Source organism: Lemur catta, chromosome 4, assembly GCF_020740605.2.
Source record: "Lemur catta isolate mLemCat1 chromosome 4, mLemCat1.pri, whole genome shotgun sequence".
Taxonomy (NCBI): Eukaryota; Metazoa; Chordata; class Mammalia; order Primates; family Lemuridae; genus Lemur; species Lemur catta.
In genome coordinates this window covers 57,448,678-57,474,790 of record NC_059131.1, presented here as the reverse complement: position 1 = coordinate 57,474,790, position 26,113 = coordinate 57,448,678, and the positions used below count along the sequence as shown (strand labels likewise).

The window sequence follows — 26,113 nt, the reverse complement described above, 5'->3', positions numbered from 1 at the left end:
CATGTTTTCTGAAATTTAAAACTTGCAAGGGGCAGGGTGGGGCGGGGGGCTTCTCCAGCTGCTCTGCAGGCCTGTTCTCTGCTCGTGCCTTGTGTACATGAGTGACTTGTCCCCACACAGTCTGAAGCTCCCCTTGCTCGTGTCCCACCAGACCAGCCGGAAGAGACTAAGTCAAATTGGGACACATTCGAAACAGGTGTCTCCCACAATAGTCTCTTTCTAGTCAGAAACAGGTGTTCCCACCCGGTTTCTCTGCTCTCCACTCCAGCCAGTAGCCCCTCGATCACCCCTTCCCACGATCAGTGCCCACATGAGATTTCCCCTTCCTGATTAAACTGCCCCAATCTTTTGCAGATATTATTTTCCCCCATTGAGTATCCCAAAGCAGCTCATTCATGGGCAATCCTGTAAGAAACAAAGACTAAAGAACCAAAATGCTGGTTTATTTATTTACACGGGAAATAGTTCTGGCTTGAGAATCAGTGCGGGGCATACCTGAGCAGTAGGTCTGAGGTTGGTATTCTTTAAGGGATGTTTCTGGCAGACATTTTGTTTATTTAAAAATGTGTTTTAAATGGCCAGGGAATATTTACTATTGTGGAGAGGGTTCCAAAGAGCCACTGTGTATGTTAATCTTGATGCTGTTTAACAGACAAGTATTTGCATTAAAAAAATTGTATCTAAGAACAGTGTTCTTTAGGGGCCAAAAATTCCCATAAACACCTATTAGTGTTGGCACAGTACCTTGTGCTCCCTGAAGTGTTCTTACATGAGCCCCCTTATGACAAGGTGGAGCAGCCTTTGTCCGCAGTGGGCGGCCACAGCTGCAGGGGAGGGAGAGGACACAGGAGCAGAAACACAGCTTACCTGGACAGTAGAGACCTGCCTCGAAAGGGTGTTAAAGATTTGGACTGAGGCTTACAGAACAGTATGAATTATGTGATCCATTCTTGAAAAATCAAACAAACTACCGTGTGCGTGTCTGGAAGGAAGGGTTCCCACCAAACTAGTGGTGGTTAGTTTATACACCTCTGTTTTGCTTCTTTTTTATCTGATTGTCTATGATGTGTGATTTTGGTTAAGTGTCCTTGGCACTGCCTGCTGAGCTAGGTCAGCTCCCTAAAAGTGCCAAGCTCCTGTAGGTGGAGCAGCTTTGGAGGCCCCCATCTGAGGCTGGAGGTGGGAAGGAGGTGGCAGGAGTGAGGAGGGGGCTGTCTGTGGAGCTTTCCCACCTTCCAGAAGGGGTGTCATCAGCCAGACCGCAGGGCCGGAGGGGCCTGGAGAGCAGCCGCTCGGTGGGCGAGCTCCCCCCGCGGCAGCAGGGAGCAGTAGAGCCCCGGTGGCCCTCCTCGCCCACCCCCACCCCCACTCTGGCTCCAGATATGCTCTCAGACCCTCAGCGCCTCCACCCACCCGCTCCCCAGCTGCCTCTGGGGTTGGCAGAGGCCATCATCCAGTCCGAAGTCTGCTTTCATTTTAGTACATCCCCATGCCGGTGCTGTACGGAGTCTTCCTCTACATGGGCGTGGCCTCCCTCAACGGCATCCAGGTAAGGCCGATACGCCCCCAAGTCAGCGCTCTGTGTCTGGCTCCCTGCTACCAAGACCCCAGATGCTTGCTTTCTCAATTCACTGAAGGAATAACAGTAATCATGACACTACCATTCACTATGTGCCACACAAAATAACTATGCTAGGCACTTTATAGGTGTCATATAATTTAATCTATATAATTAGATTCCCCCATTTTTACAGATGGGGAAACTGAGGCTCAGAATTCAAAACCCAGAGTAAGTTGACTCCAATGAGCATTTCACTATATCACTTCTCTCTTCCTTAAGGAAACTCCATAGAAGAAAATATTTTTGTTTTGTTTTTTTCTATATTTAGCATGAAATCCCAGGATGTCTGGGATAGTCTGTCTTGCAGTTAAGTTGCATCTCCTGGAATATGGGCAATGTTCATTTTGTGGTCAGCTCTGGGCTATTCCCCTCTCCCAGGGCTCAGGACCCTTCCCCAAGACCCCATTATCTATCTGCCCAGACACCTCCAGCCCTGTCCTGTACATTCTTAAGGCCTGAGTGGGATCTGCTCTCTCAGACCCCACCATGGAACCCCCCTGCCCCAGTCTCAGGCTCCCAGGACCCAGCTGCCTGGCTGAGCCCCTCGCTGTCCCCCTAGTTCTGGGAACGCTGCAAGCTCTTCCTGATGCCTGCCAAGCACCAGCCAGACCACGCCTTCCTGCGGCACGTGCCCCTGCGCCGGATCCACCTCTTCACCCTGGTGCAGATCCTCTGCCTGGCGGTGCTCTGGATCCTCAAGTCCACAATGGCTGCCATCATCTTCCCAGTCATGGTAAGGTGGGCGCGGGCTTCCCACTCCTGCTCGGCAGGTTGGCCTAGGCAGGCGAGCTGTGGGCGGTCCAGTGGCAGGTCCCCTGGTGAGCACCTCAACCCCTATCCTCCACGTTCGTCTCACCCATGGCCTGGCTCTGTCGGTTGCAGAGGCACGCACAGAATAATCTGGTTTGAGTTGTGAGTCTGGGCCAGATGGTGTGGGGTGGGGGGCGGCAAGGAGGCACAGGAAAGAATGTCAGTGTGGTGGGTGGACTCTGCAGTGACAACACCCATGTGAGGTCAGGGCCTCTCAGTGAGAACGCAGAAGCCACCCAACCTCCCAGCTCTGGGGAGGGACAGGGAAACAGACAAATTCAAGAGGAGAACGAGTTCCCCACTGCAAAAATGCAAACTGATCTCAGAATCCATCTGTGCTAGATACAAATGTTTTCACCATTCAAAATAACTGAACTTGAAAAGACAAATAGTAAGGAGAAAAAAAGAGCTAGAATCAGAGATCAAGAACTTAAAAATCCAATGACAATGTGAAGTTTGAGCTGGAAAAATATATGCAGGAGTTCTTTGACTATTTTTGCAAGTTTTATGTAAGTTTGAAATTATTCCAAAATAAAAAGTGAAAAGGTAAAAAACCAACAACATGTTGCATCTGGCCCCCTAGTTAGCCCCACAGGAGGGCAGTGGCCCTGGCCCTGCTGGGGTCCTGGGCAGGTGAGCTAAAGTCTGGGGAAAGCCTGGGGGCTCAGGGTTAGGGGCGCTCCTGGGAGGGCTCTAGTGGTTCTTGGCCCCAGCGGCCCGTTAAAACCAATTCAGATCAATTAAGTCAGAATCTCTTGGGGGAAACCCAGGCTCGGTGTTTTCAGTAAGTCTGCAGGTGAGCTATAAACGTGCAGTCAGGGCGAGAACCTGCACTGCAAGGAAAGGGAAGCGGGCCCTCCCCAGCAGCACCCTCGTGGGCTTCCGAGCCGATGAAGGGAAAGGATACAGTGATGGCAGTGACTGACATTTACTGAGTGCCGTTCCATTTACTCCACACCAGCCCCTGGAGTACGACTAGCAACTCCACTTCACAGATGAGAAAACAGGAACTCAGAGAGCATGAGCAAATGACCCAAGTCACAGGAGCAGGACTGGGCAGAGCAGCATCTGCACCTCTCACCTATTGGATATATTTTTTTCCATTTTATTTACATACAGAAAATATCATTCTGGTTCTGTGAGTTTTGGCAAATATACAAAATGGTGATTCCACCACCTCAGCCATGATACCGAACAGCCCCCTCACCCTCAAAGCTCCCTCCTGCTGCCCCTCTGCAGACAGCCTTTCTCTCCATCTCGGCCCCAGCGACCACTGACTTGTGCTCAGAGCCAAGGTTTCTTTTTTTTTTTTTGAGGCAGAGTCCTGCTCTGTCACCCTGGCTAGAGTGCCGTGGTGTCAGCCTAACTCACAGCAACCTCAAATTCCTGGGCTCAAGCGATCCTCCTGCCTCAGCCTCCCGAGCAGCTGGGACTACAGGCATGTGCCACCATGCTGACTAATTTTTTCTATATATTTTTAGTTGCCTGGCTAATTTCTATTTTTAGTAGAGACGGGGGTCTCGCTCTTGCTCAGGCTGGTCTCGAACTCCTGAGCTCAAACCATCCACCCGCCTCGGCCTCCCAGAGTGCTAGGATTACAGAGCGAGGGTTTCTAAAACCCAGGTTTGTCTGACTCCCAAGCTCTGCTTGCTCCCAAGAAGCAGCGTCAGCGAGGAACCAGTGTCAAATTCAGCTGAGTGGTTTTTCTCCCTGACCTCATTTAATGGCCAGTTCTTGGCGGTGAGAGGATAGTATAAATATCTAGCCATCCCGGGCCCACTGAGCTTATTGAAAGGCCACCTTCTAATTGTCCCCAAAGAGCACTTGTTTCTGCCTTTAATTCATTCGTTCATCCTGAACAGAACCAAACTTTCTAAACTTTCCCTTAAAAATTCCAGATACCCCAGTATACTCTATTCAGCTTCTGTTAACAGAGAGGTCAGCAGCTCGGAGAAACAGACAGAGCAACAGTGGGACTCAAAGTGGGATCCTCAGAGTGGCAGCGTCAGCATCATCTGAGGACCTGTTAGATGGCTGTGCCCTGCCCCGGCTGCTGAGGCAGATGCTCTGGGGGTGGGACCAGCACTCTGTGTATTAACAAGCACCCCAGGAGGTCCTGAGACACGGTGGAGTTTGAGAAGCACTGATTTAAAGAATAACTGTAGTTCTCCAGCATGTGGCCTCCTCCCAGGTCCCCCACTTCAGTGTCACAGGCTCTGGCCCTCTGTCACTGGTTAGGATGGTCACTCACCTGAGAGGCCAGATGAGAGGCGCCATGGTGGAGGGTAGGTGAATAATGGTTTGTGGGAGCTTTGAGATGGCTCCAAAGACACAGACCACAAAAAGTCCCTGGATTCGGCCAACTGAGGTTGAAAAAATTGTGCCTGAGTTTGGGCATTGAGACCACGGTTTTCTCTGAACTCCCACAAAACTTCCGCCTGTCTGTCTGTCACCGTAGATCCTGGGCCTCATCATTGTCCGAAGGCTTCTGGACTTCATCTTCTCCCAGCATGATCTGGCCTGGATTGACAACATCCTCCCAGAGAAGGACAAAAAGGAGACAGACAAGAAGAGGAAGAGGAAGAAAGGGGCCCTTGAGGACTGTGATGAGGAGGTGGGGAAGATGTGAGGCCGGGGCAGAGGGGAGAGGTCAAGAGACCTTCCCTCCACGTTTGCCAGGGCCGGGGGGTGGGGGTGGGGAGTGGCTTCGCAGGTGGCCTGCAGCGATGCCTGGGTCCAGTCGGGATGAGCTGGGCTTCTGCCTGTCTCTGTCTGGGGTGCCGGGAACACCTCTGTTCAAGTGAGTATGCTCAAGGTGGGCTGGAATGAATGAGCCTCCCTGCCCAGGGAAACGCTCACTGGCCGTGCCCACTCTTTCCCATTACTGTGGGCTTCCAGGGCCATTATCCCCAGCCGTCAGGTTCCTAGGGAATGGGACGGAAGATGGCTCCAGCATGGAAGGAGGTTATGAGGACTGACTTCCAGAGAATGGAGCAGGCCTATGGCGAGGGGTCTGTTGGGCACTCGTAAGTAGAATGGACTCCTGGACAGGCAGGAGGACCTGGAGACAAGTTTTGCTGGGGCCTGCCCCTAGGGTGTTGGAGCTGAAAGTGGGAAAAAGGCAGGTGTCCTCGCTGAAAGGAGAATGACCACGCTTCCTAGGTCTTGGGATTACCCTGTTGCCGTGTCTACCCCTCTCATCTCCCCTGCTTCCTCCCATCCCATCCCCAAAACATGCCAGTTGGTGGTGATTAAACCGTCTTCCAATGGTAGTGATCAGCCAAAATTCCCCTGCTCCTTAATTACTATCCTTTTCCAGGAAGGAAAGAGTCCTACAATTCATATTTTTTTGTAAACGATTTGTAAAAGTAAGTTCTGAAAACAAACAGAAACTTAGTACCTTTAGGAGCAGTGACTCACGCCTGCAACCCTAGCACTCTGGAAGGCCGAGGCAAGAGGATCGCTTGAGCTCAGGAGTTCGAGAACAGCCTGAGCAAGAGCGAGACCCCATCTCTACTAAAAATAGAAAAAATTAGCCGGGCATGATGGGAAGCACCCGTAGTCCCAGATGCTCGGGAGGCTGAGGCAGTAGGATCACTCAAGCCCAGGAGTTTGAGGTTGCTGTGAGCTAGGCTGACGCCACAGCACTCACTCCAGCCCGGGCGACAGAGCGAGACTCTGTCTCAAAAAAAAAAAAAGGAAAGAAAAGAAACTAAGTGCCTTTTAGTGACAAATACTACTCCTTTCATTGATTCATTTGGTAAATATTTGCATGGTTACCACATGCCAGGAACTATTAATCTCTGGCTCATATGATATATTCAGTGGAAGAACAGGATTCCGTTTACACAAATTCATTTTACATGTCTTTACAGCAACAGAACTATAGTGGGAAGTTCATTCCCAAGCGACTGGTTGCTGTGACAGATAAAACCATTTTGATGAGTAACTTTCCTGGAAGAGCCCGGCCCTGCCCCATGGCGTGTGCAGGACAGCAGGCTAACTGTGCCCGTTTCCCCTCGGTGGGCCCCAGGGTGTGTGCAGAGGATGGTGGTTTCGCTGTGGATGCGTGCGTTTTTTCCTTCTCGGCAAGAAAGCCAAAGCCGCTGTAGTGGTGTTTACCAGCTTTTCCCACTGTTTTTCTCCAGCCCCAGTTCCCTCCTCCCTCAGTTATAAAGATTCCCATGGAAAGTGTCCAATCAGATCCCCAAAACGGTATCCACTGCATTGCCAGTAAGTAAAACACATGACGTCTCTCTCTTCCTACTTACTACTAATCCTTCATCTCTTCCCTCAAGGGACTTCCATCTGTCACTCAAGGGCATCTAATTGTTTGAAATGTTAGAAAACTCCTGTGCTAGGCAGAGATCAGAGAACTGGCCCGCGGGGACTGGGACTCCAACCAGATGGAAATCCCAGAGCAAACCCTGCAGACTCACTTTAGTTGAGGCAAAGCCCCTCATTCCTTCCTTTCCTCGTGTCCCCTCAGATGCCTGTGGCACCGCCTGGCCCTCTTCTGTGTAGGTTCAGGCCACCTCAGTCCAAACATGGCCCATGGAGCCTCCACGCCTTCCAGTGGTTGTTGAAGTGATAGCTCAAACCAGCACGGAGCCTTCTCCTTAGGGAGAGGGAGCACAGCGTTTGGATCACAAGTCAGGCAGAACTGGAGGTCCCAGTGGTCGGGCTGCGATTCTGTGTGAATCACAAGCATCTTCCTTTGGCCGAAAGGGAGGCTCCTGGGAGGGCTCAGGCATTGCTTGTGAAGATCCCAGGAGATTCTATGGCTGCCTCCCAGCCTCAGCTCCCTATTGGAGGACAGTCCTGTCATCAAAACAGCACAGCCCACCCCAGGAGTCTTCTGAATGATCCTTACTGGGTCCAGACCCTGGTGCTTCTAATATGGGGCTTGCCACTTTCCCCAAAAGCAGAGATTAGGGTGGGTAGCCAGGGATCCCTCCTATCACCACACTCCATCATCGGTACCTCACTCCCCCAACATTTATAGACTTTCCTCATCCTTTCAAACTCTACCCTGGCCCTCCTGCACCTCATCCCCCCCAACCCAGCTAGGAGCCCTCTAGGTGAGGAAATAACTGAGCCAGAAGCCACCATCTCTGAGGCCCTAACATTCCTCCCTCTTGTGCAGTGTTGGTCATGGGGTTGGAGAACAGAAAAGAGAGGAGACGGTGGGGGGAGCCCTGGAGAAATAAGACATTCTCCAGTGTCGTGCTCAAACCTGCCCCGTGTCTGACATTTTAATTTTCCTGCCAGGAAAAAGATCTTCCAGTTGGAGTTACTCACTCTGATTCTTCCTTCAGTGACTCAGAACTCGATCGCAGGTAAACACGGCTAGGCAGACCACTTGGGTGTTAGATAAGAGTCTAAGTGATGGCCTCTGCTGGCCCCCCACTGGGAGACAAAAGTGGACAGACCTGAGTATTTGGGGTCAGGTAACAAATGCGTCTTCTTACTGACCACAATGTGGTTACAACGCACAAAGGTATTCAACTTTAGAAAAGGAAATTATTACAAGATTAGGTAGAACAAAAGTTGAAAGTAAGTATTTTAAACAAGAAAACACAGAGGAGTATATAGCATCGAAAGTCAGAATAAACGAGTGCTGAGGATCAAAACACCAGGTACGATAAATACTCTGCAGAATAAAAAACAGCAGGGTCAGTTAGCAAAGGTCAGAAAGGATTTCAAGGAAAGCTAACTCAATACCAAAGATTAAGTGGAGGCCCAGGTGCCAGGAGCCCCCATGGCAACGTGATCCTCTGATATTCTTCCTGAGAAGCACCCAGGCAGAGTGGACTACCTGATGACCACACACAAGGAGGGCTCAGAATGGAAAAGAGGAATCCAGAGGCAAGAAAGTCTTTGCCTGGGCTGTTACTAGGGAAGGTGGTAGGGGCACCACTCCTACCTTGTGCACTAGAATGGACCAGAATCATTCCGTACTAGATCAAACAGCAAGAGCACAAGCTACCCCAAGTCTAGAGGCAGATCAATCTCCAGACTAGAGGGCTCTCACCCAAGAGATTTTTGGGAACTATGGGATCTTCTGCATTATGAGGCAAAGCTGTCATCACAATGCCAGGGTGAGGAGACAGACTTGTCAGCAGTTCCACCCTCCCTAAGCGGCAGGCCCAGGGATGCTCTAGCCCAGACATGGGCTGGAGACATGTCCCAATTCCATCTCTGCCTGTCTTCCCATCTCACCTCCCCAGTCAGGGCTCGTATACCCATGTCTCTGATCTTTATACGGTATACATGTATTAGGAGAAAAACAGTCTGTCTATTCTGATTTATATTCATTTAAAAAATAGCCTAAATCAAAACTCTAATTGTCCCATTTTCAGGCAGTAGAGAGAGAATTTGGAGCAGGATTGGGGTTTCCAAAAACCTGTTATATTAAACAAAGTCGTGAGACAAAGTCAGAAGTGCAGAAAATTTGGTAACTGGAGATGACACGTCCAAATACACTGGTCTTTTACTGAATTTATGAAAATGGATGGAGGTAAAGACCTCTAAACAGTGGGATTCCATTTCAGTGAAGAAAAGGTTCAGCAACATGATCTAGTGTAACAAAGATTATGCATCAGTGACCTACCTGGTGTGATGCTTCATCCCTGGGGATACAGAAACAGAGCACCATGCAGGAGAATAGGGGAGCATACTTAAGAGAAAGGATGGGCGGGCGCGGTGGCTCATGCCTGTAATCCTAGCACTCTGGGAGGCTGAGCCGGGAGGATTGCTTGAGCTCAGGAGTTCGAGACCAGCCTGCGCAACAGCGAGACCCCATCTCTACTAAAAAATAGAAATTATCTGGACAACTAAAAATATATACAGAAAAAATTAGCTGGCCATGGTGGCACATGCCTGTAATCCCAGCTACTCGGGAGGCTGAGGCAGAAGGATCACTCAAGCCCAGGAGTTTGAGGTTGCTGTGAGCTAGGCTGATGCCACGGCACTCTAGCCCGGGCAACAGAGCAAGACTCTGTCTCAAAGAAAAAAAAAAAAGAGAAAGGATGGTGGTCTAAGGGAGGAACTTGCCTTACCTGGAGACTCTAGGAAAGATAAATGGGAATCTGCCAGATGTACAGAGTGGAGCAGAGCAAAGGAGAAAAGGGCTTTCCAGGCAGCGGGCACAGGCCTGAAAGATCATTTGAAAACCACACACACACACACACACACACACACACACACACACACACACACACGCGGAAAAGAGCACAGAATACCGGTGGATGGGTAGTCAAACTAGGTGAGCAGGCAGCAGGGCGAACACGGAAGACCCTGTCTTGCCATGCTAAGGAGCTTGGATTCTATCCTTTGAACAATGGGGATCCACAGCCAGCTTTGTGACTAAGAAAGTTCACTTTGGCGGTAACGTGAAGATAGGTTGAAAGAGGGTGAGACCAATTACATGATTCTGGCCAAAGGCCAAGCAGACAGGAACCTGCTCAGTCCAGTGGGCACTGAGAGTTCAGAAGCACAGACTATGTGCATTAGAGCCCTGCTCTGGGCGGAGTGGCGGTGGGGGGGAGGTGGGGAGGGGGTTGTTCAAAACACCGAGAACTCGATAATTCCTTCTTCTTTCCTACTTCTTGTGCAGCATTACCTTGCACTTCCAAATCTCCTGTCCAGCTTCGCCTGCCTTCAACTACTCGCGGAGCCCAGTGTTCATGGTGCCACAGGTGAAGATAGAGATGGAGTCAGACTATGACTTCACAGACATGGACAGATATGGAAGAGAAGCTGATGGCGAGACCACCCTGTGAGATGAAGCCGCTTCTCCCTGATCAGGGATACAGGGAGGGCCTGGTTCAGTCTTAACTGGGAGAGTCTTGACTTCTCTGTGACTGTTTCCTTCTTTACCAAACAGAGGGACTCCTTTTGCCTGATAGAAAATTGGAGATCTGTCAATGTACTACACAGGTGCAAAGCTCTCCTCTCCTCTTCCCTTTGTAGTTACTAAAACACCTAAAGCTAAACGTTATACCTTATTTTAAAATGCAGTCCAGCATAGAAATTATAACATTTCTTTTGAAATGAAAAAATGTTTGTTTCCTAAAACCATAGCTAAGATAAATGGGCAATAGTCAATTTATATTTAAAACAAATAACACTTTGAAAATTTTTTAAAGGTTAGATTTAAATCTAAATGGTCTTAAAATACCCTTACATCAACAGACCATGGTTGGAATTTTTGTTTTGCAGTTTTGCATATTAAGAAATGCTGAAAGGTCCAATCTTTTCTGTCCATTGCATTCAGTTTTCTAAGGGTTGTACAAAAAGTTTGAAGCATCTGCATTATGGTTCAAACTATAATGGTTCAAACTTCATCTGCTCCAGAAGTGTGAATGGGGCTTTCCCAGATTGAAAAGTCAGTTCCAAAAATCTGTTAATGAAAGAACCAATGCATTTGAGTGGATAAATGTTTTTAAAATAAAATAGTTCTTTGTTAAAGTGAAATTTCAAACCACTTGTGAAATCAACAAAATGATCCTTTAAATTAGTATCACTGGTTTTTCATAGCTGGAATCACATTTCTTTATGCATTTGGGTAGGTCCTTCCTGCAAATTTTCAATGCTGATTCCCAAAGTCAAACTCCCGTTCTCACCAACATTACATGGTAAGCAGAGCTAACGTCACATTTTGGAAGATTGTAACTTTGTCATGTTAATCAAACTAGTACTTTAAAGGAATGATTAGAAGCAATTTGGGTAGATTAAAAATCAGTTATTAATGAAGCAAATCTTTTCCCAATGAAACTGAAGATCATTTTATCTTCAATCCACATTTAACAAACACCAACCATGTGTATTTAACACCTACTATGTGTCTGATAACCACAATGCATCTGACATTTACCTTCTCCAAAATAACTACGGATTTGAATCTTGAGTAAATCACTTTGGTTATAGTTACTACATTTACTCAAGATGACAAATGCAGGTGCTTGCTTTTTTAAAGAAAAATGACACTTGATCATTAACACCTTGAGTACCAGGACTGATAATTGCCTCTGTAATCCCCAGAGCCTAGTATAGTGAGTGCCTGGTCCATAGAAAGCTCTCAATAAGTAAGTATTTATTAAATTTAATTTCAGAGCTTCCTTCCAAGGGATACTGCCAAGAGGTAAAGCTCTAAACCTCTACCACCCCTATGATAGCAGTATTACTTAGCTGGTCACTAACCCAGAACCATCTCCTGAGCTTAAGTATAAATGCTTTATTTTCATCTGCACCAATCCTGGGAGAGCTAACAATCTACCCTTAACATTTCAGCTCTAAAAGCTGGCTGATTTGGAAAAGCACTTTGTCCAAATCAAAGTGTAGAAATATTATGGATTCAGGAATAAACCTGCTTGATTAATCAAACAAGCTAGAAAACTACCATGTTAATTTTGTTATTGTTGTAATCACTGTAATTTTTACATGTCATTTATATTTTGTATACACATGAACATTTTAAATTCCATTGCTTTTAACAGGTTCACATATTATTACTTCTCCATGCAATAAGTCAGTAATTTTTTCCACTTGTAACTGCAATTTAATAAAATGTAATCCTATCTGCTAATCTGCTACATGTTTAATAATTTAAGTAAGTCAGCAGGCATGGCTTACAGACATGAGCTATACCTCACTTACAAAGACATCTCCGGCTAACTATCATCTTCTTTCATCTGAGGAAACTATCAAAAGAATAAAGCCAGCTGGCAGAGGAACAAGACGGGAGAAAGGTCAACTCCCCAATTGTTCTGCTTTCTCTTTCTGCTTCAAGCTGCCTAGAGCAGGAGCTCCTTCTGCCTGCATGAAACCAAAGCACACGAGGGCCCATCCTGGACTCAACATATGCACAGCAAACATCTTCCAATCTGTCCAAACTAATGCTTTAAACACACACATGCATGCATACACACACACAGAGAAAAAAAAAAAGACTAACCCCTTAAATGAATCTTACAGATAAGCTCCTGGCTTGGCACAACCTGTTGGGATATAATACTGAAAGGACTAGGCTGGTTCCTCCACAGCTCTTTAAACCTATCTGTTTAAGGCCATAGGATTGAGTGTTACCAACTATAGGAATATCTATACATTGACTACCTCCAGTGAGAAAAAACTATGGTTAGGTAACAACTAAGACAGTAGCAGGAAGACAGCATTTCAGAAACTCATTCCACACAGATGTGTTTTATTAAAAAAGGAAAAAAAAACCTTTGATCAGAAAGTCTGATTAAATTCAATATTAACTCAAGCTCTTAAAAATCTTTTGGGAAAGCCAACAGGGTACATCACAGAAAAGCAGGCAGCTGCTGACAATTCTTTGGTGGAAAAGTAAGTTGCATACTTATATGAGCTGCCCAAATGATTATCAAGCCCAAGTTTTGTTTTTCAAAAATAGGTTTCAAGATATCCCAAAGAAACCATAGATACCCTCTAACAATACAAAAATTTATCAATGAAATTTATGTAGCAAAAGTCAAATACGATAATACACATGAATAATTTATAAAATAAGCATTTCAGTCATAGAAAACTAAAATGGGGAGACCTCATTGATGGATAACATATATAAAATGAAGGCTAATAGCAAATGGAACTTAAACATTTTTCCAATGACTGACTAAGCCACAGAAAAACAGCTTAGGAAAACTACTAACAGGTAGGTTTTCTTTTTTCCTAGCCAATTCAGTTCTATTTGGATAAATCTGGTTATCCATCAATACATATACAAATTAGAGTAATTTTTTCTACTCAATTACCACCATTTTTTCCCTTTCACTTTTTCCCTAATTTTCTCTAGCAACGTTTTTCCTTTGGTTTGACCAGTTGACCTCAGAAGGTTTAGAACCTAAAATGAGTATCAACTCTTATTGGAATAGCACTTGGGAAATGCAATCCTAAAAAAGGCAAATTTTTAATGGAGGTGGCTTGACAAAGTGAAGCATCCATTCTCAATGTGACAGTGTCTCCCGTGTTAGTCCCTAGGTTAATGGCTGCTATTGGCTAGATCACATGACCCAGCATGATACTGGAATGCTCCTTAGTGAGGTACTGCAGAGCCGTGTGCACAAACACCCACCCATTTAAGCTTTCAATAAATACAAAGCATCATTTTAAACCATTTCAGTAGAATAAATAAAAAATATTGCATTTCTAGTGGCCTGCTTTGCTTCTTGAGCTGGCTTGGAATGCTCTTCATGACAAAGAAGACACAACAGTTAATTAGTAGCTACTCCAAGCTCTTTAGATTTCAGCACTTCCCGCTCTTCAAGCCTCAGCAATTTTTTTGCAGCAATAATGGTATTCTTCATTAGCATCGCCACTGTCATGGGACCAACACCCCCAGGAACAGGAGTGATGTAACCAGCTTTTTTTCTGACTCCTACATAGAAACAAGACAAGGCAGGCTGCTTCAATTATGACAAAGGATACATATATACTTTAACATTATGAAAGAAGCATGCAAGAAAAAGCAATATATAAAAGCACCTTTATAAGCCTCAAACTTATTTAAAAATCACATCTACATTACTCAAGAGCAAAGGTTTTTGAACATACTAATAAAATAACATGCACATAATAAATAGTTGTTCAATGAACATTTGTATGTCTAAATAATCTACAATTTACCAGCCACACTTTTCCTCCATATTAAACAAATTTAAAAAGAAACATTTCAGTAGGTTAACTGTATGGGAGTTACAACTATAATAATAAGCATTACCTCAATGTCTGCCTACGATATTTTCTTAATTTAAATATAATTTGCCAAAGCACCAAAGTAATTTTCTGTAAAGATTTTTTTAACCCAATTTTAAAGGGAAAATCCTTAGATATCTAGCCGTGGTTTTGATTGCTTTGGTAAAAACAGAAAGCTAAGAATAGGATTATTAGCATAAAATTCAGATGAACATGATACCTTAAGAACTGAAAGATAACCACTTTTAGAGGAACTTTTGGTGAGGAAGGGAGGAAGAACTAGCACATTCCAGTATTTCCAGAATATGGCTTTTTCCTGGACCACTGTACCTTTCCAGGTCCGTGATCTCTCAGGGAGAAACTGAACAGTCTATAACACTTTTTAAGAAACTCAGTGGTTTAGGAAAATCTCTGCATTAAAATTTCAGACTAGTTAAAAGTCATGAAGTTGTTTCCAGTATGAAATAAGTCTAAGGAAAAAAAAACAACTCTCTGAAAATTATGTTCTTCATAATTTTATGATATAAACACCTAAAATAATTCTAGAATGGCTCTAATTTTTAAAAGCTTTCTCTTAATTCTCGTCAACAGCATTTTAAACATTATTACTAAGGTAACATGGGTTTAAAGTTAAATTAAAAGTAAATCATCTGTTCTAAATGTCCATTAAAAGATACTATTTATTGATTTTTTTTTTTTGGAGACAGAGTCTCACTCTGTTGCCCAAGCTAGAATGCCGTAGCATCAGCCTAGCTCACGGCAACCACAAACTCCTGGGCTAAAGCAATCCTATTGCCTCAGCCTCCTGAGTAGCTGGGACTACAGGCATGTGCCACCATGCCCAGCTAATTTTTTCTATATATATTTTTAGTTGTCCAGCTAATTTCTTTCTATTTTTAGTAGAGACGGGGTCTCACTCTTGCTCAGGCTGGTCTCGAACTCCTGAGCTCAAGCTATCCTCCCGCCTCAGCCTCCCAGAGTGCTAGGATTACAGGCGTGCACCAACATGCCTGATTTTTTTTTTAATTATACCATTTACCTTCAAAATCCACATCTCCAACCAACTTGGTTTTAGCAGTTATGGGATCTTGAACTCTATTTATTCCCACGTCAATCACTGTTGCTCCCTCCTTGATCATGTCTGCTGTGATCAGATTTGGAATACCTGGAAAGGGAGATAGGAATAATTAACTTAGAATTGAAAAGAAAATTCTACCTGTCAGATTCTTGTCTAATTTCAATTTCAAGAGTCCTGGAAGAACAGATTAACATGTGCTATAAAAACCTAATAAAATATTAATCAAGGAACCATTTAAATTCCATATAGTAAATAGAAATATTTTGAGGCTTCGTTCCCCCATCCAGTCTATAATGGAGTGCCAGAAACCAATATTCCAACCACAACTCTATCCTCATCTTTGTAGGCAGCTCAAAGTATCATTACTTAGGGGAATGATGAATGGCATGGCAATTAGGCAGGCAAATTCTAAGAGGTATAACCTCCTACTTCTAAGGTGAAGTCCTTCCTTCCCTTGTGTTCTTACCTGCAGCAGATACTACTATATCTGCAAGAATTGTATGTTTCTTCAGCTGCTCTTTGGGAGTATATCGGTGACATATTGTAACAGTGGCATCACCTATGAAAGAAAAAAATAGATATCCTGATTTCTGAATCAAAGCTGGGATTGGATTAGGTCTCAACTAGTCAAGTCACGGTAGAAAGTCAACATCTTTGAAAAATAATTGACTTAATACTTGTATCATATTTTCTGGACAGCTAATTGTCATTTACATTTTAAAATTCATATGCAATTTCTTGTAGCTTTACCATTGGTTCTAGCTCTACTATTGGAGCCATATATAATTAAGTTTATTCCTTATCCAATTTAACAGTCTTTCAAGAACTTTACCTTTCCTAAGCAAAACGTCACTAAAATTACTCAGGGTTTGTCTTTTTTTTCCCCAAAGTATATTGAAAAATATCTGAAAATATAGTTCTGCCATTATTTCTGATATAATTATATAAGGCATTATTACAATAATCAACATAATTGATTCATAAGGCCTTTTCTCAGACAAATTAACAGAACTTGATATATTACAGTCATATCAATTTAATCTTTTACAATGGTCTCAGAATTTTTCCACCAAATGACACAGAACAGGACACTAACTTTGAATAAGAACTGCTACTTAGCTCCAACTATCAAAGCTATTACTGGAAATTTCTAATTGCCATGCTTATATTCAAAACTTATATTTATTTCTGAGGCTAGTTCCATAATAAATGAGTAATAAAGAAATTCTGGGCCAGGCGTGGTGGCTCACGTCTGTAATCCTAGCACTCTGGGAGGCCAAGGCAAGTGGATCGTTTGAGCTCAGGAGTTCGAGACCAGCCTGAGCAAGAGAGAGATCCCGTCTCTACTAAAAATAGAAAGAAATTATATGGACAACTAAAAGTACATACAGAAAAAAAAAATTAGCAGGGAATGGTGGTGCATGCAGGTAGTCCCAGCTACTCGGGAGGCTGAGGCAGAAGTATTGCTTGAGCCCAGGAGTTTGAGGTTGCTGTGAGCTAGGCTGACGCCACGGCACTCTAGCCTGGGCAACAGAGTGAAACTCTGTCTCAAAAAAAAAAAAAAAGAAATTCTGGTGACACTGAGTATAGCTTCTTTACAAAGGTTACTCCCTACATACCTGTTAACAAAATTACAACAAATACAAAGTATAACAAAATTAATACTTCCAAACATCCACAGGATGGCCTCTGAAGGTTCTCACCCAAAGAAGAGGACACTGTTCTGAGAGCAATTTCCTTACCTCCAGGACGTTCATGTGCCCCATCTGTGTGTAGTAACATTGCAATGGGCATTCCAACATTTTTTGACCGTCCAGCCACAACCACATTCTTCCCTAGGGTGGGAATACCTATAAAAATAGGTGTAAATTTGCATTAAAAGTAGTGCCAATCTGCCTTAGAATGAGCACCAAAAGAAAAGGAAGTCAGATGGCCTAGAACATGAATCCAATTTTGATAGTGAGGTCCCCAAGCTACTGTTTCATCAGTCAACTGGAGCTATCACTTGCTACACATAGTGAGGGCTAAAAGAAAACAGAGAAAGCACTCTCTAAGCTACAAAATGTTATTCAAATGTGCACTGTGACCACTATTAAATCTTAAGTTTCCTTCACTGAGGCTTCTGGATTAAAGAGCAAAAACTGCCATAGGTAACTGTTAAGAGAGATAATCTCTGGGGAGTAAGACTGTTTGAACTTTTACATTATAAGTACTACTATTATAATACTAACACAGATATACAATTCTGGAATATACCTACCAGTTCGCTTAATTATTTCCCACACACCCCATGGGGTAGCTGGTAACATGGAATACTGGTCCAGACACATTCGCCCTACATTAATTACATGAAAGCCATCAACATCCTTGTCTGGAGAAACAGCATTGCAGATCTTTCTCTCATCAATGTGCTCTGAAAAAGAAATCAGTGTGGTTGTCTTAAATCACTGTTAGTAGAGCTGCTTGACTGGATTTTCTGGTTTGCCATGCAAATCCATTCCCTTTCTATGATTTACTTCACATGCACAGAAAGAATTCACATCAAGCAAAGCCAAGTGCCAATATCAAAGCCAATATCCTCTTTGACAACTACTTTCTCCCATTGTCCCTTGTATCAAGATCTCAATGCTAAATCAGGGGGTAATTGGTATTTTGAGTAGCTATGTTCCATTTCTAATTAAATATTGACTCTTTTGAGTTTACCTTGCCTTCAAGTCAAATTCCCAGGAAGGGCCGGGTGTGACAAGTAACAACGCCTCCACTCCTCAGAAATCCTTTTAAATGGCAGAGTCCAAAACTCACCTGGAAGAGGCAGCTGAACAAGGAGGCCATCCACATTATCATCATTGTTCAATTTATTGATTAAATTCAACAATTCTTCCTCTGAAATTGAAGCTGGTTTCACAATTGTCTCACTGTTGATTCCTATTATAAGAAAATTTTGAGGTTAAAAAAAATATTGAGGCATTTGATGAGCACTCCATGCTCTGCCACCGCACAAAGATTTTTAACATCACACCCACCCCACTAGCTGAAAAACTGAATCAGCTCACAAGGAACCCAAAAAGTAACTTCACAAACATATACGCTAGGGAATACTCGCTAAATACTTCCTGGACGTTATTCTATGCAGTTCTCATCAACCCAGAGAAATTAAAAAACAAGCCAGCTAGCGAGGTAGCCAATTTTTCTTTTTTGTTTTTTTGAGACAGAGTCTCGCTTTGTCACCCGGGCTAGAGTGAGTGCCGTGGCATCTGCCTAGCTCACAGCAACCTCAAACTCCTGGGCTTAAGCGATCCTACTGCCTCAGCCTCTCGAGTAGCTGGGACTACAGGCATGTGCCACCATGCCCAGCTAATTTTTTCTATATAGATTTTTAGCTGTCCAAATCATTTCTTTCTATTGTTGGTAGAGACAGGGGTCTCACTCTTGCTCAGGCTGGTCTCAAACTCCTGACCTCGAGCGATCCACCCGCCTCGGCCTCCCAGAGTGCTAGGATAACAGGCATGAGCCACCTCGCCCAGCCAAGGTAGCCAATCTTTCTGGTTTCAAAGTCTTTCTTTCCACTGCACTGTGCTACTTCCCAATGTCTGAAAATAGCATGGCATGCTATTTTCTAGGTGTTTCTAAAGGTTTTCAATTAAAAGGACAGGAGGCTTCAATCCTCAGTGATAAAGAATAGAGTACACCAAGGGCTCATGGGCCAGTGGCTCTGCCCAGACACGACACTGGTTTCACAGCCCATCAAAAGGAAAGGGAACCTGGTGCCCAGACCACTGACCCACATATGAGCAGGCAGAGGTATATCTGAGCCCACCCTCCTCTTGCCTACAGCCACACAGTAATATGTGGCACCACGAGACCTAGAACACAAACCTTTCATCACCCAGACCCAAACTGCTTCTAACGTGCATGATTGCCTTTGGAATCAATCGGTGAAGAACTTGAAAGCCATTTCTCAGAAGTCAGAGTCATTTCCTTCAAATATATGACTGTGTTCTTAACCACATCACTGAGGTCTCCTAATACCGTATTACTCAATTGCTCCCCTACTGCTTTAAACTGCCAACACCCCACCTCAGTCCAAGACTCATTATTGCCCAAGGAAAGCAAATGTAAAATGTGTTCAAGGTCACCTGTCAAATGTTAAGACTAAGAACAGAATTTAGCTTATATTCTAGAAGACACCAAGAATAGCAACCATATTCCTGCTGTCCTAGTCTATAAACCTCCCCAATAGACACAGCCTGATTTCCTTATGACAAAGTTTTAGATACAGTTCAATCACATTAGCCCCCTCTGCTTGGGTTTTCTCATCAGAAAAAGGAATCATACGGAGGTCCCCGTCTTCCCTGCTCCCCTTCCTCTCCCGACAGAGGGGGCAGTGTTGGGGGGCAGGCCCCGCCCTCGTAAAAAAAAAAGAAAAGAAAAGAAAAGAAAGGAAAAGAAAGGAAAAGAAAAGAGAATCATAAACCACAATAGAGTTTACCTTGCATAAACCTTAATTTAACAGTGGTTGGGGTTTGAGAGTGACGACACATACCCACATCTGCAGCAGCTCTGGTTTTGTTGAGGACATAGGAGTGACTTGCAGGATTCTCTCCAACCAGAATCACGCTTAGGTAGGGTAGTTTATTACCAGAGGCCACCCACTCTTCCACCTCCTGCCGCACTTCCTGCTTGATCTGCTGGGCCAGTTTCCTTCCAGAAATGACAACAGCTTCATTTCTGTAGAAAGCAACAGAGTCACAAAACCAAATAGCTTGAATTTTTGTAAAAAGTAAAGCTCAGACTACAAAAAGTTATTATTAAAAACCAAAAACTGGCCGGGCACGGTGGCTCACGCCTGTAATCCTAGCACTCTGGGAGGCCGAGGCGGGCGGATCGTTGGAGCTCAGGAGTTCGAGACCAGCCTGAGCAAGAGCGAGACCCCCATCTCTACTAAAAATAGAAAGAAATTATATGGACAACTAAAAATATATATAGAAAAAATTAGCCGGGCATGGTGGCGCATGCCTGTAGTCCCAGCTACTCGGGAGGCTGAGGCAATAGGATTGCTTGAGCCCAGGAGTTTGAGGTTGCTGTGAGCTAGGCTGACGCCACGGCACTCACTCTAGCCCAGGCAAGAGAGCGAGACTCTGTCTAAAAAAAAAAAAAAAAAAAAAAGGCTTAGGACAGTCATTTATATTGAATGAAATAACATATATAAAGTACCAGGCATATATGTTCAATAAAAGTAATTTCATACTCTCTTCTCCTTGACTTTATATGTATTTATACATATATGCACACACATACATATATACCCTTAATATATAACAGATATATGTATACATACTCATAAGGAGATATATGTTTATATCCTATATATATAAATACTCAAAGAGGACTTTGCTTACACTTCATAAAAAGTTTCTTTTGAAAGCAATAAACTTAGATAAAATGGTAGCAGCACATTCAGATAAAATTTGATATACTAAAGCTAAGGACACAGGGTTCTGGGAGAAGCCAGTGTTCCAAGTCCCAATCTTTGCTTCCAAAGGCAGGTTCTGGATGTTATGCCAATTTGCTTTCAAAAAAAAAGTCAAAGACTAATACAAACCAAAAACAAAGCCACAATGCAATATCACTGTGTTTTAGACCTTCCCACAACTCTGCAAACATGGAACACAGCCCTGGAAGTGAGTTATTAACAAACTTCCCATCAGTTTGCCAATGGGCAGATAAAGTAACTACTACCCTAAAATAAACAGGGCAATGGAAACTCAGCTCAGTCCCACAGGGAATCATTAAATTACAATTTTTTTTTTTTTTTTGAGGCAGAGTCTCGCTCTGTTGCCCTAGCTAGAGTGCCATGGCATCAGCCTAACTCACAGCAAACTCAAACTCCTGGGCTCAAGTGATCCTCCTGCCTCGATCCTCCTGTCTCAGTCTCCCTAGTAGCTGGAACTACAGGCGAGCACCACCACATCTGGCTAATTTTTTCTATTTTTAGTTGCCCAGCTAATTTTTTCTATTTTTAGTAGAGACGGGGTCTTGCTCTTGCTCAGGCTGGTTTCAAACCCCTGACCTCAAGCGATCCTCCTGCCTCGGCCTCCCAGAGTGCTAGGATTACATGCGTGAGGCACCGCACCCAGGAGAAATTACAATCATATTAGCTAACATTTATCTAGGAATTAAATGCTTTCACAGATGTATTTAGAAAAGTTTCCATTAACATAATGAATCAACAGACTAGAAAATCAAGAGGACTATTTAAATAAAATTCAAAACTAAAACCCATGTCAGTAGCAAATTCACTTTCCTCTTAATTCAATAGCTCACGATACTGTAATTTTCCATGAAAAATTAATATTGGGTCAGCTTACAATTCATAATCAAGTTATTTGGGGAAGAGTTCTACTACCCACTAATTAATGGGACCAGTAATGAGTAAGAAAGACACAAAAGGGAATGGGACCAACATCTATTAAACACTAGGTATTTTGCTAAGACTTTGATATACAATTACAGTTACCTTGAGGCTATTAGTAATAACCCTGGTACACAGAATAGGAAACTGAGAATAGTAAAAACAAGATTCAAGTGAAAACTTCTGCCTCCAAAGTCCATTTACCCCATACATGACTGTCTCCTAGGCCACAGTACTCTCTCTCCAACCATGAGGTTTATGTTCCTGAGACCTTTATACTGAACAAAAATAAAAGGAATACATGCAGATTTATATATTTAAAAAGATATAATTGTTTTACACTTACCCAGCCAGCAGTAAGCAAAGTAATAGATGGAAACCGTAAATACCAAATGTGCAGTAAAGATACTATGGATTGCCTTCAGAAATGTGGAGCCTACTTGTGCATTCAGGAAGGCAGGTGAAAAGAGCATTTATTATTGGAGTGTAAGCAAACTGATCTAGTTCTTTAGGGAATGAATTAGAGGATCTTTATAAATCTCTTTTCAATCACAAAAGCCTAGAACAAGGTCTTGCCCCCAGGCACATGCAGCCAGCACTCAGGAGGGGGAAGGGGAGAGAGAACAGACAGTAATGAAAGATGAGGTTGGAAAGACAGGTCAGTGTCTAACCAAAGAATGTCCCCTTCCAAGTCTTCCTTCGAGAACTGATTAAGGCCGGGCGCGGTGGCTCACGCCTGTAATCCTAGCATTCTGAGAGGCCGAGACGGGCGGATCCCTGGAGCTCAGGAGTTCGAGACCAGCCTGAGCAAGAGCGAGACCCCCGTCTCTACTAAAAATAGAAAGAAATTATATGGACAACTAAAAATATATATAGAAAAAATTAGCCGGGCATGGTGGCGCATGCCTGTAGTCCCAGCTACTCGGGAGGCTGAGGCAGGAGGATCGCTTAAGCCCAGGAGTTTGAGGTTGCTGTGAGCTAGGCTGATGCCACGGCACTCACTCTAGCCCTGGCAACAGAGCGAGACTCTGTCTCAAAAAAAAAAAAAAAAAAAAACTGATTAATACACATTCCGTGTTCCAACAAGCAGCGCTTTGGAAATGTCTCTAACAGCATTTTTACCCTGAGTGGAAATTGCATTTGCCAGGAACGTGAGTCCCACTAAGGAAAGAAGAGTTTTTTATCATCTCTAACTTTGCACAGCCTAGAACAGTGTCTGGCACAGCGAACGTTTGCTGGAAAAAAGAAGGGGCTGCCGTTATAAGGCACAGGGCTCTAGCAATGCAAACACTCTAAAGATTGACAGGAAAGAGGGTGCACAGATTTAGGGAGAGAAATCACAGCCCCCCAAAAGACCCTTCAACCTAGGTTTAGAAATGGGAGTTTGAGGTCCAGAAAGATCAGGAAAAATCAACCTCTCTAAAGAAATACAAATAGAGCTTTTCCTTTCCTCCTTCTGGGTGTTTTTTTTCTATTTTTTTCTTATTTAGGCAAAATACACGTAACATAAAATTTACCATCTTAACCATTTTTAAGCGTACAGTTCAGTGGTATTAAGCACATTTATATTGTGCAACCATCACCACTAACCACCTCCAGAACTATTCATCTTGTAAAACTGAAACTGTATACGTAGTCAGGAAACAATAACTCTCCGTTCCCCCTTCCTCCCAACCTTTGGCAACCTCCTGGGTATTTACTATCTCAAGTTACCCGGCCTGGCACTAACTGGCTCAAAGTGGGCGGCAGTCAAAGCCTTGGTGACCACAGCGCACTCATTCCTGGCGAGCGAGGGGCAGCGCGAGCAGCAACGCGAGCCACACCCACCCCCGGAGGCGGGGCCCGCACGGGCACCCCGCGGGCAAGCCGTCTCGCGGATTTCATCAGACTGCACCGACGCCCTCCGCCGCTAGGGTCCCGGGAAGGGACGGCTCGCTCAAGGCTGCTCCCTCTGAACCTCCCCGGCGCTCGCCAGAGGGTCTCCCTGCTGTCCCCAGGACAACTCTCGGCATCACTGCCAGGGGCGGCCGCAGGTTCTGGCTGGTAACCTTTGCATGCCCCCACGTAAACTGGGACGCCCAGGGCGCGCCTGCACTCTCGCTCCGCACTGTCAGCCCCGTCCCGCCGGCGGACTGGCCCCGAGAAGACCTGGCGATGCCCGGAGCACGCGCCAGACTGGCTCCCTCCGAAAGGCTGGCTCCCTGTGCCACATCGCCCCGCCACATCCCTCTCAGCGGCCACCACCGCCGGGGCACAGATGCTCAGGGAGGACGTTCCTTGGCGTCCCTCGGGAGCCCGGGCGGCCCCCACCCTCCCTTCCCTCCGCCTTTCCGTGCTGACCCAGCTCCCAGACCCACTTACCGAACTGCAGCGAGGTGGAAGGGGCGATGGCGGAGACAACAGCTCTGCGCGGGGCGGAACAGCCGAGCGGCCAACGCAGACATAAGGGAAGTTGCAGCCATAGCCCCTACCGGTACCCGCGCCGGGAGGGAAGCGCGCGCGCCCGGGCAGCGCGGTTATACCGCGGCCGCGTGGCAGGCCCCGCCTCCCACCGGCCCCCATTGGTCTCTGCCCCACGCCACTGGCTGTCTGTTGGGCCCGCTGGAGCTGAAGGAGCCAATCGGTTGTCCTCATTAAACGTAAGCAAAGCCTAGAAGAGCCCTGCTTTTGATTGGAACGAGAAGAGCCTAGAGCGAGGCCCTGGAAGGCTCGGAGCCTCGGTAACATGCTGTGATTGGCTGAGGAAGTCAAGCCCCTGCCTGACTCAGCTCCTGTCACCGAAGCCCTGCCACCACGAGCGAAAGTTCATTCATTCATTCGTCGTCGAACCGATATATCTGAGCGCCTACTGTGTGCCAGGCACTGTAAACGGAGGATGAAAAGACAAGCAGCTAGAATACCAACAAATGAATGTAGAAGAATTGACGAGGTTATAAAAATCACCGTTTAGCAAAGTCATAGAAAAATCTGATTCAGAGTCCTCAATTGGATGTCAAAACAACTGGGTGAAAGTTAGATGTGGAGCAAGATATTTACATATAGGATTGTCAGATCTAGGAAATGAAAACACAAGACACCCAAATAAGTTAGAATTTTAGATAAACAATTTTTAGAGATCATAGTTACACTTTAAAAATTATTTGTTTATCTGTAATTCAAATTCAACTGGGTTTCCTGTATTTTCTCCGGCAGCCCTTTTGCATAGTCTCAAAGTATCTCTCCCTCCTGCCCCCCCCCCAAAATATTAATAACAAAAAACAAAAATGGTAAATTTACAGTGGAGAAACCTGACAGTTAGCTATCACCTCACCCAAGTGATAAAAGTTAACACCACCCAATAATGGAACAAACACACATGATGTGCCTTCTGATATGATGCATTGAGGACACAACACTTAATAGCTTTTAATGAGTCAGAAAATTTTGATGAAATTATTTTCCTAAACCAATGAGTCTCCTAAAAACTGTTGCAAATTTCTCATTTTCACATAGAGAAGAGAGATTACAGACCTAGAATGCTAAAACTATCCAGGAAAAAAACACAGCCCTGAAGTTTTGGAATATGCTAGTAGATCTTAATCTAATCATGAGGAAATATCAGACAAATCCACAATGAGACATATTCTACAAGATAAATCACCTGTGCTCTTTGAAAATGTCAAGGTCATGAAAGACAAACAATGAGAAATTGTTCTAGATGAAACAACTAATGCTGTGTGATTCTGGACTGGATTATGGACCAAAATTTTTTTTCTTTCCTTTTTTCTTTTGCCATAAATGACATTGTAGGACAATTGGAAAAATATGAAAAAAGTCTATAATTAGGTAATAGCATTGTATCAGTGTTAATTTCCTGATTTAGCTAATCATATTGTGGTAATGTAAGAGAATGGACTGTACTTACTTTTAAAGATGAAGAAACATCATGTCTACAACTTACTTTCAAATGGATCAGAAAAAAATAATGTTATGTATTAGTTTGCTAGGGCTACCATAAAATACCACAGACTGAGTGTCTTAAAACAACAGAAATTTATTTTCTTACAGTTCTGGAGGCTAGAAGTACAATATCACAGTGTTGACAGAGTCAGTTCCTCCCGAGGCCTCCACTCTTGGCTTGCAGATGGCTGTGTGCTTGCTGTGTCATGGCCCTTGCTCTGTGCACATGCATCCCTGGTGTCTCTCCCTGTATGTCTTAACCTCATCTTATAAGGGCACCAGTCAGATCGGATTAGGGCTCACCCTAACAGCCTCATTTTAACTTAGTTGTCACGTTAAAAGTCCTATCTTGAAATACAGTCCCATTCTAAAGTTAGGGTTTCAACACTGAATTTTAGAGGGGACACAATTCAGCCCATAATGATGTATATACACAAAGAGAAACTGATAAAAAGTGAATGGCAAATGTAAGATATTAACAACTAGGAATGGCCAGGCATGGTGGCTCACGCCTGTAATCCTAGTACTCTGGGAG

The 26,113-nt window shown here is 44.3% G+C and overlaps 2 protein-coding genes across 3 annotated transcripts in view; one reads left to right on the top strand and one right to left on the bottom strand.

Moving 5' to 3' along the window:
• SLC4A5 (solute carrier family 4 member 5) overlaps positions 1-12,011 on the top strand; it is an 82,371-nt gene extending 70,360 nt beyond the window's left edge. For both annotated transcript variants that reach the window (XM_045549897.1, XM_045549896.1), the window contains 6 exons: positions 1,481-1,549; positions 2,181-2,354; positions 4,890-5,045; positions 6,580-6,664; positions 7,703-7,770; positions 10,050-12,011. In XM_045549897.1, the coding sequence (XP_045405853.1) occupies positions 1,481-1,549; positions 2,181-2,354; positions 4,890-5,045; positions 6,580-6,664; positions 7,703-7,737 (519 nt within the window). In that variant the 3' untranslated portion in view covers positions 7,738-7,770; positions 10,050-12,011. The remainder of the gene's footprint in view (positions 1-1,480; positions 1,550-2,180; positions 2,355-4,889; positions 5,046-6,579; positions 6,665-7,702; positions 7,771-10,049) is intronic.
• Positions 12,012-12,621: 610 nt separating this feature from the next.
• Positions 12,622-24,182, bottom strand: MTHFD2 (methylenetetrahydrofolate dehydrogenase (NADP+ dependent) 2, methenyltetrahydrofolate cyclohydrolase). Its single transcript, XM_045549898.1, has 8 exons — positions 24,001-24,182; positions 19,771-19,955; positions 18,030-18,152; positions 17,488-17,640; positions 16,970-17,077; positions 15,694-15,786; positions 15,189-15,314; positions 12,622-13,832 (listed from the first exon to the last, which is right to left on the bottom strand). The coding sequence occupies exons 1-8, from the start codon at positions 24,099-24,101 to the stop codon at positions 13,669-13,671; spliced, it is 1,053 nt and encodes a 350-aa protein (XP_045405854.1). The 5' UTR covers positions 24,102-24,182; the 3' UTR covers positions 12,622-13,668.
• Positions 24,183-26,113: the final 1,931 nt, after the last annotated feature.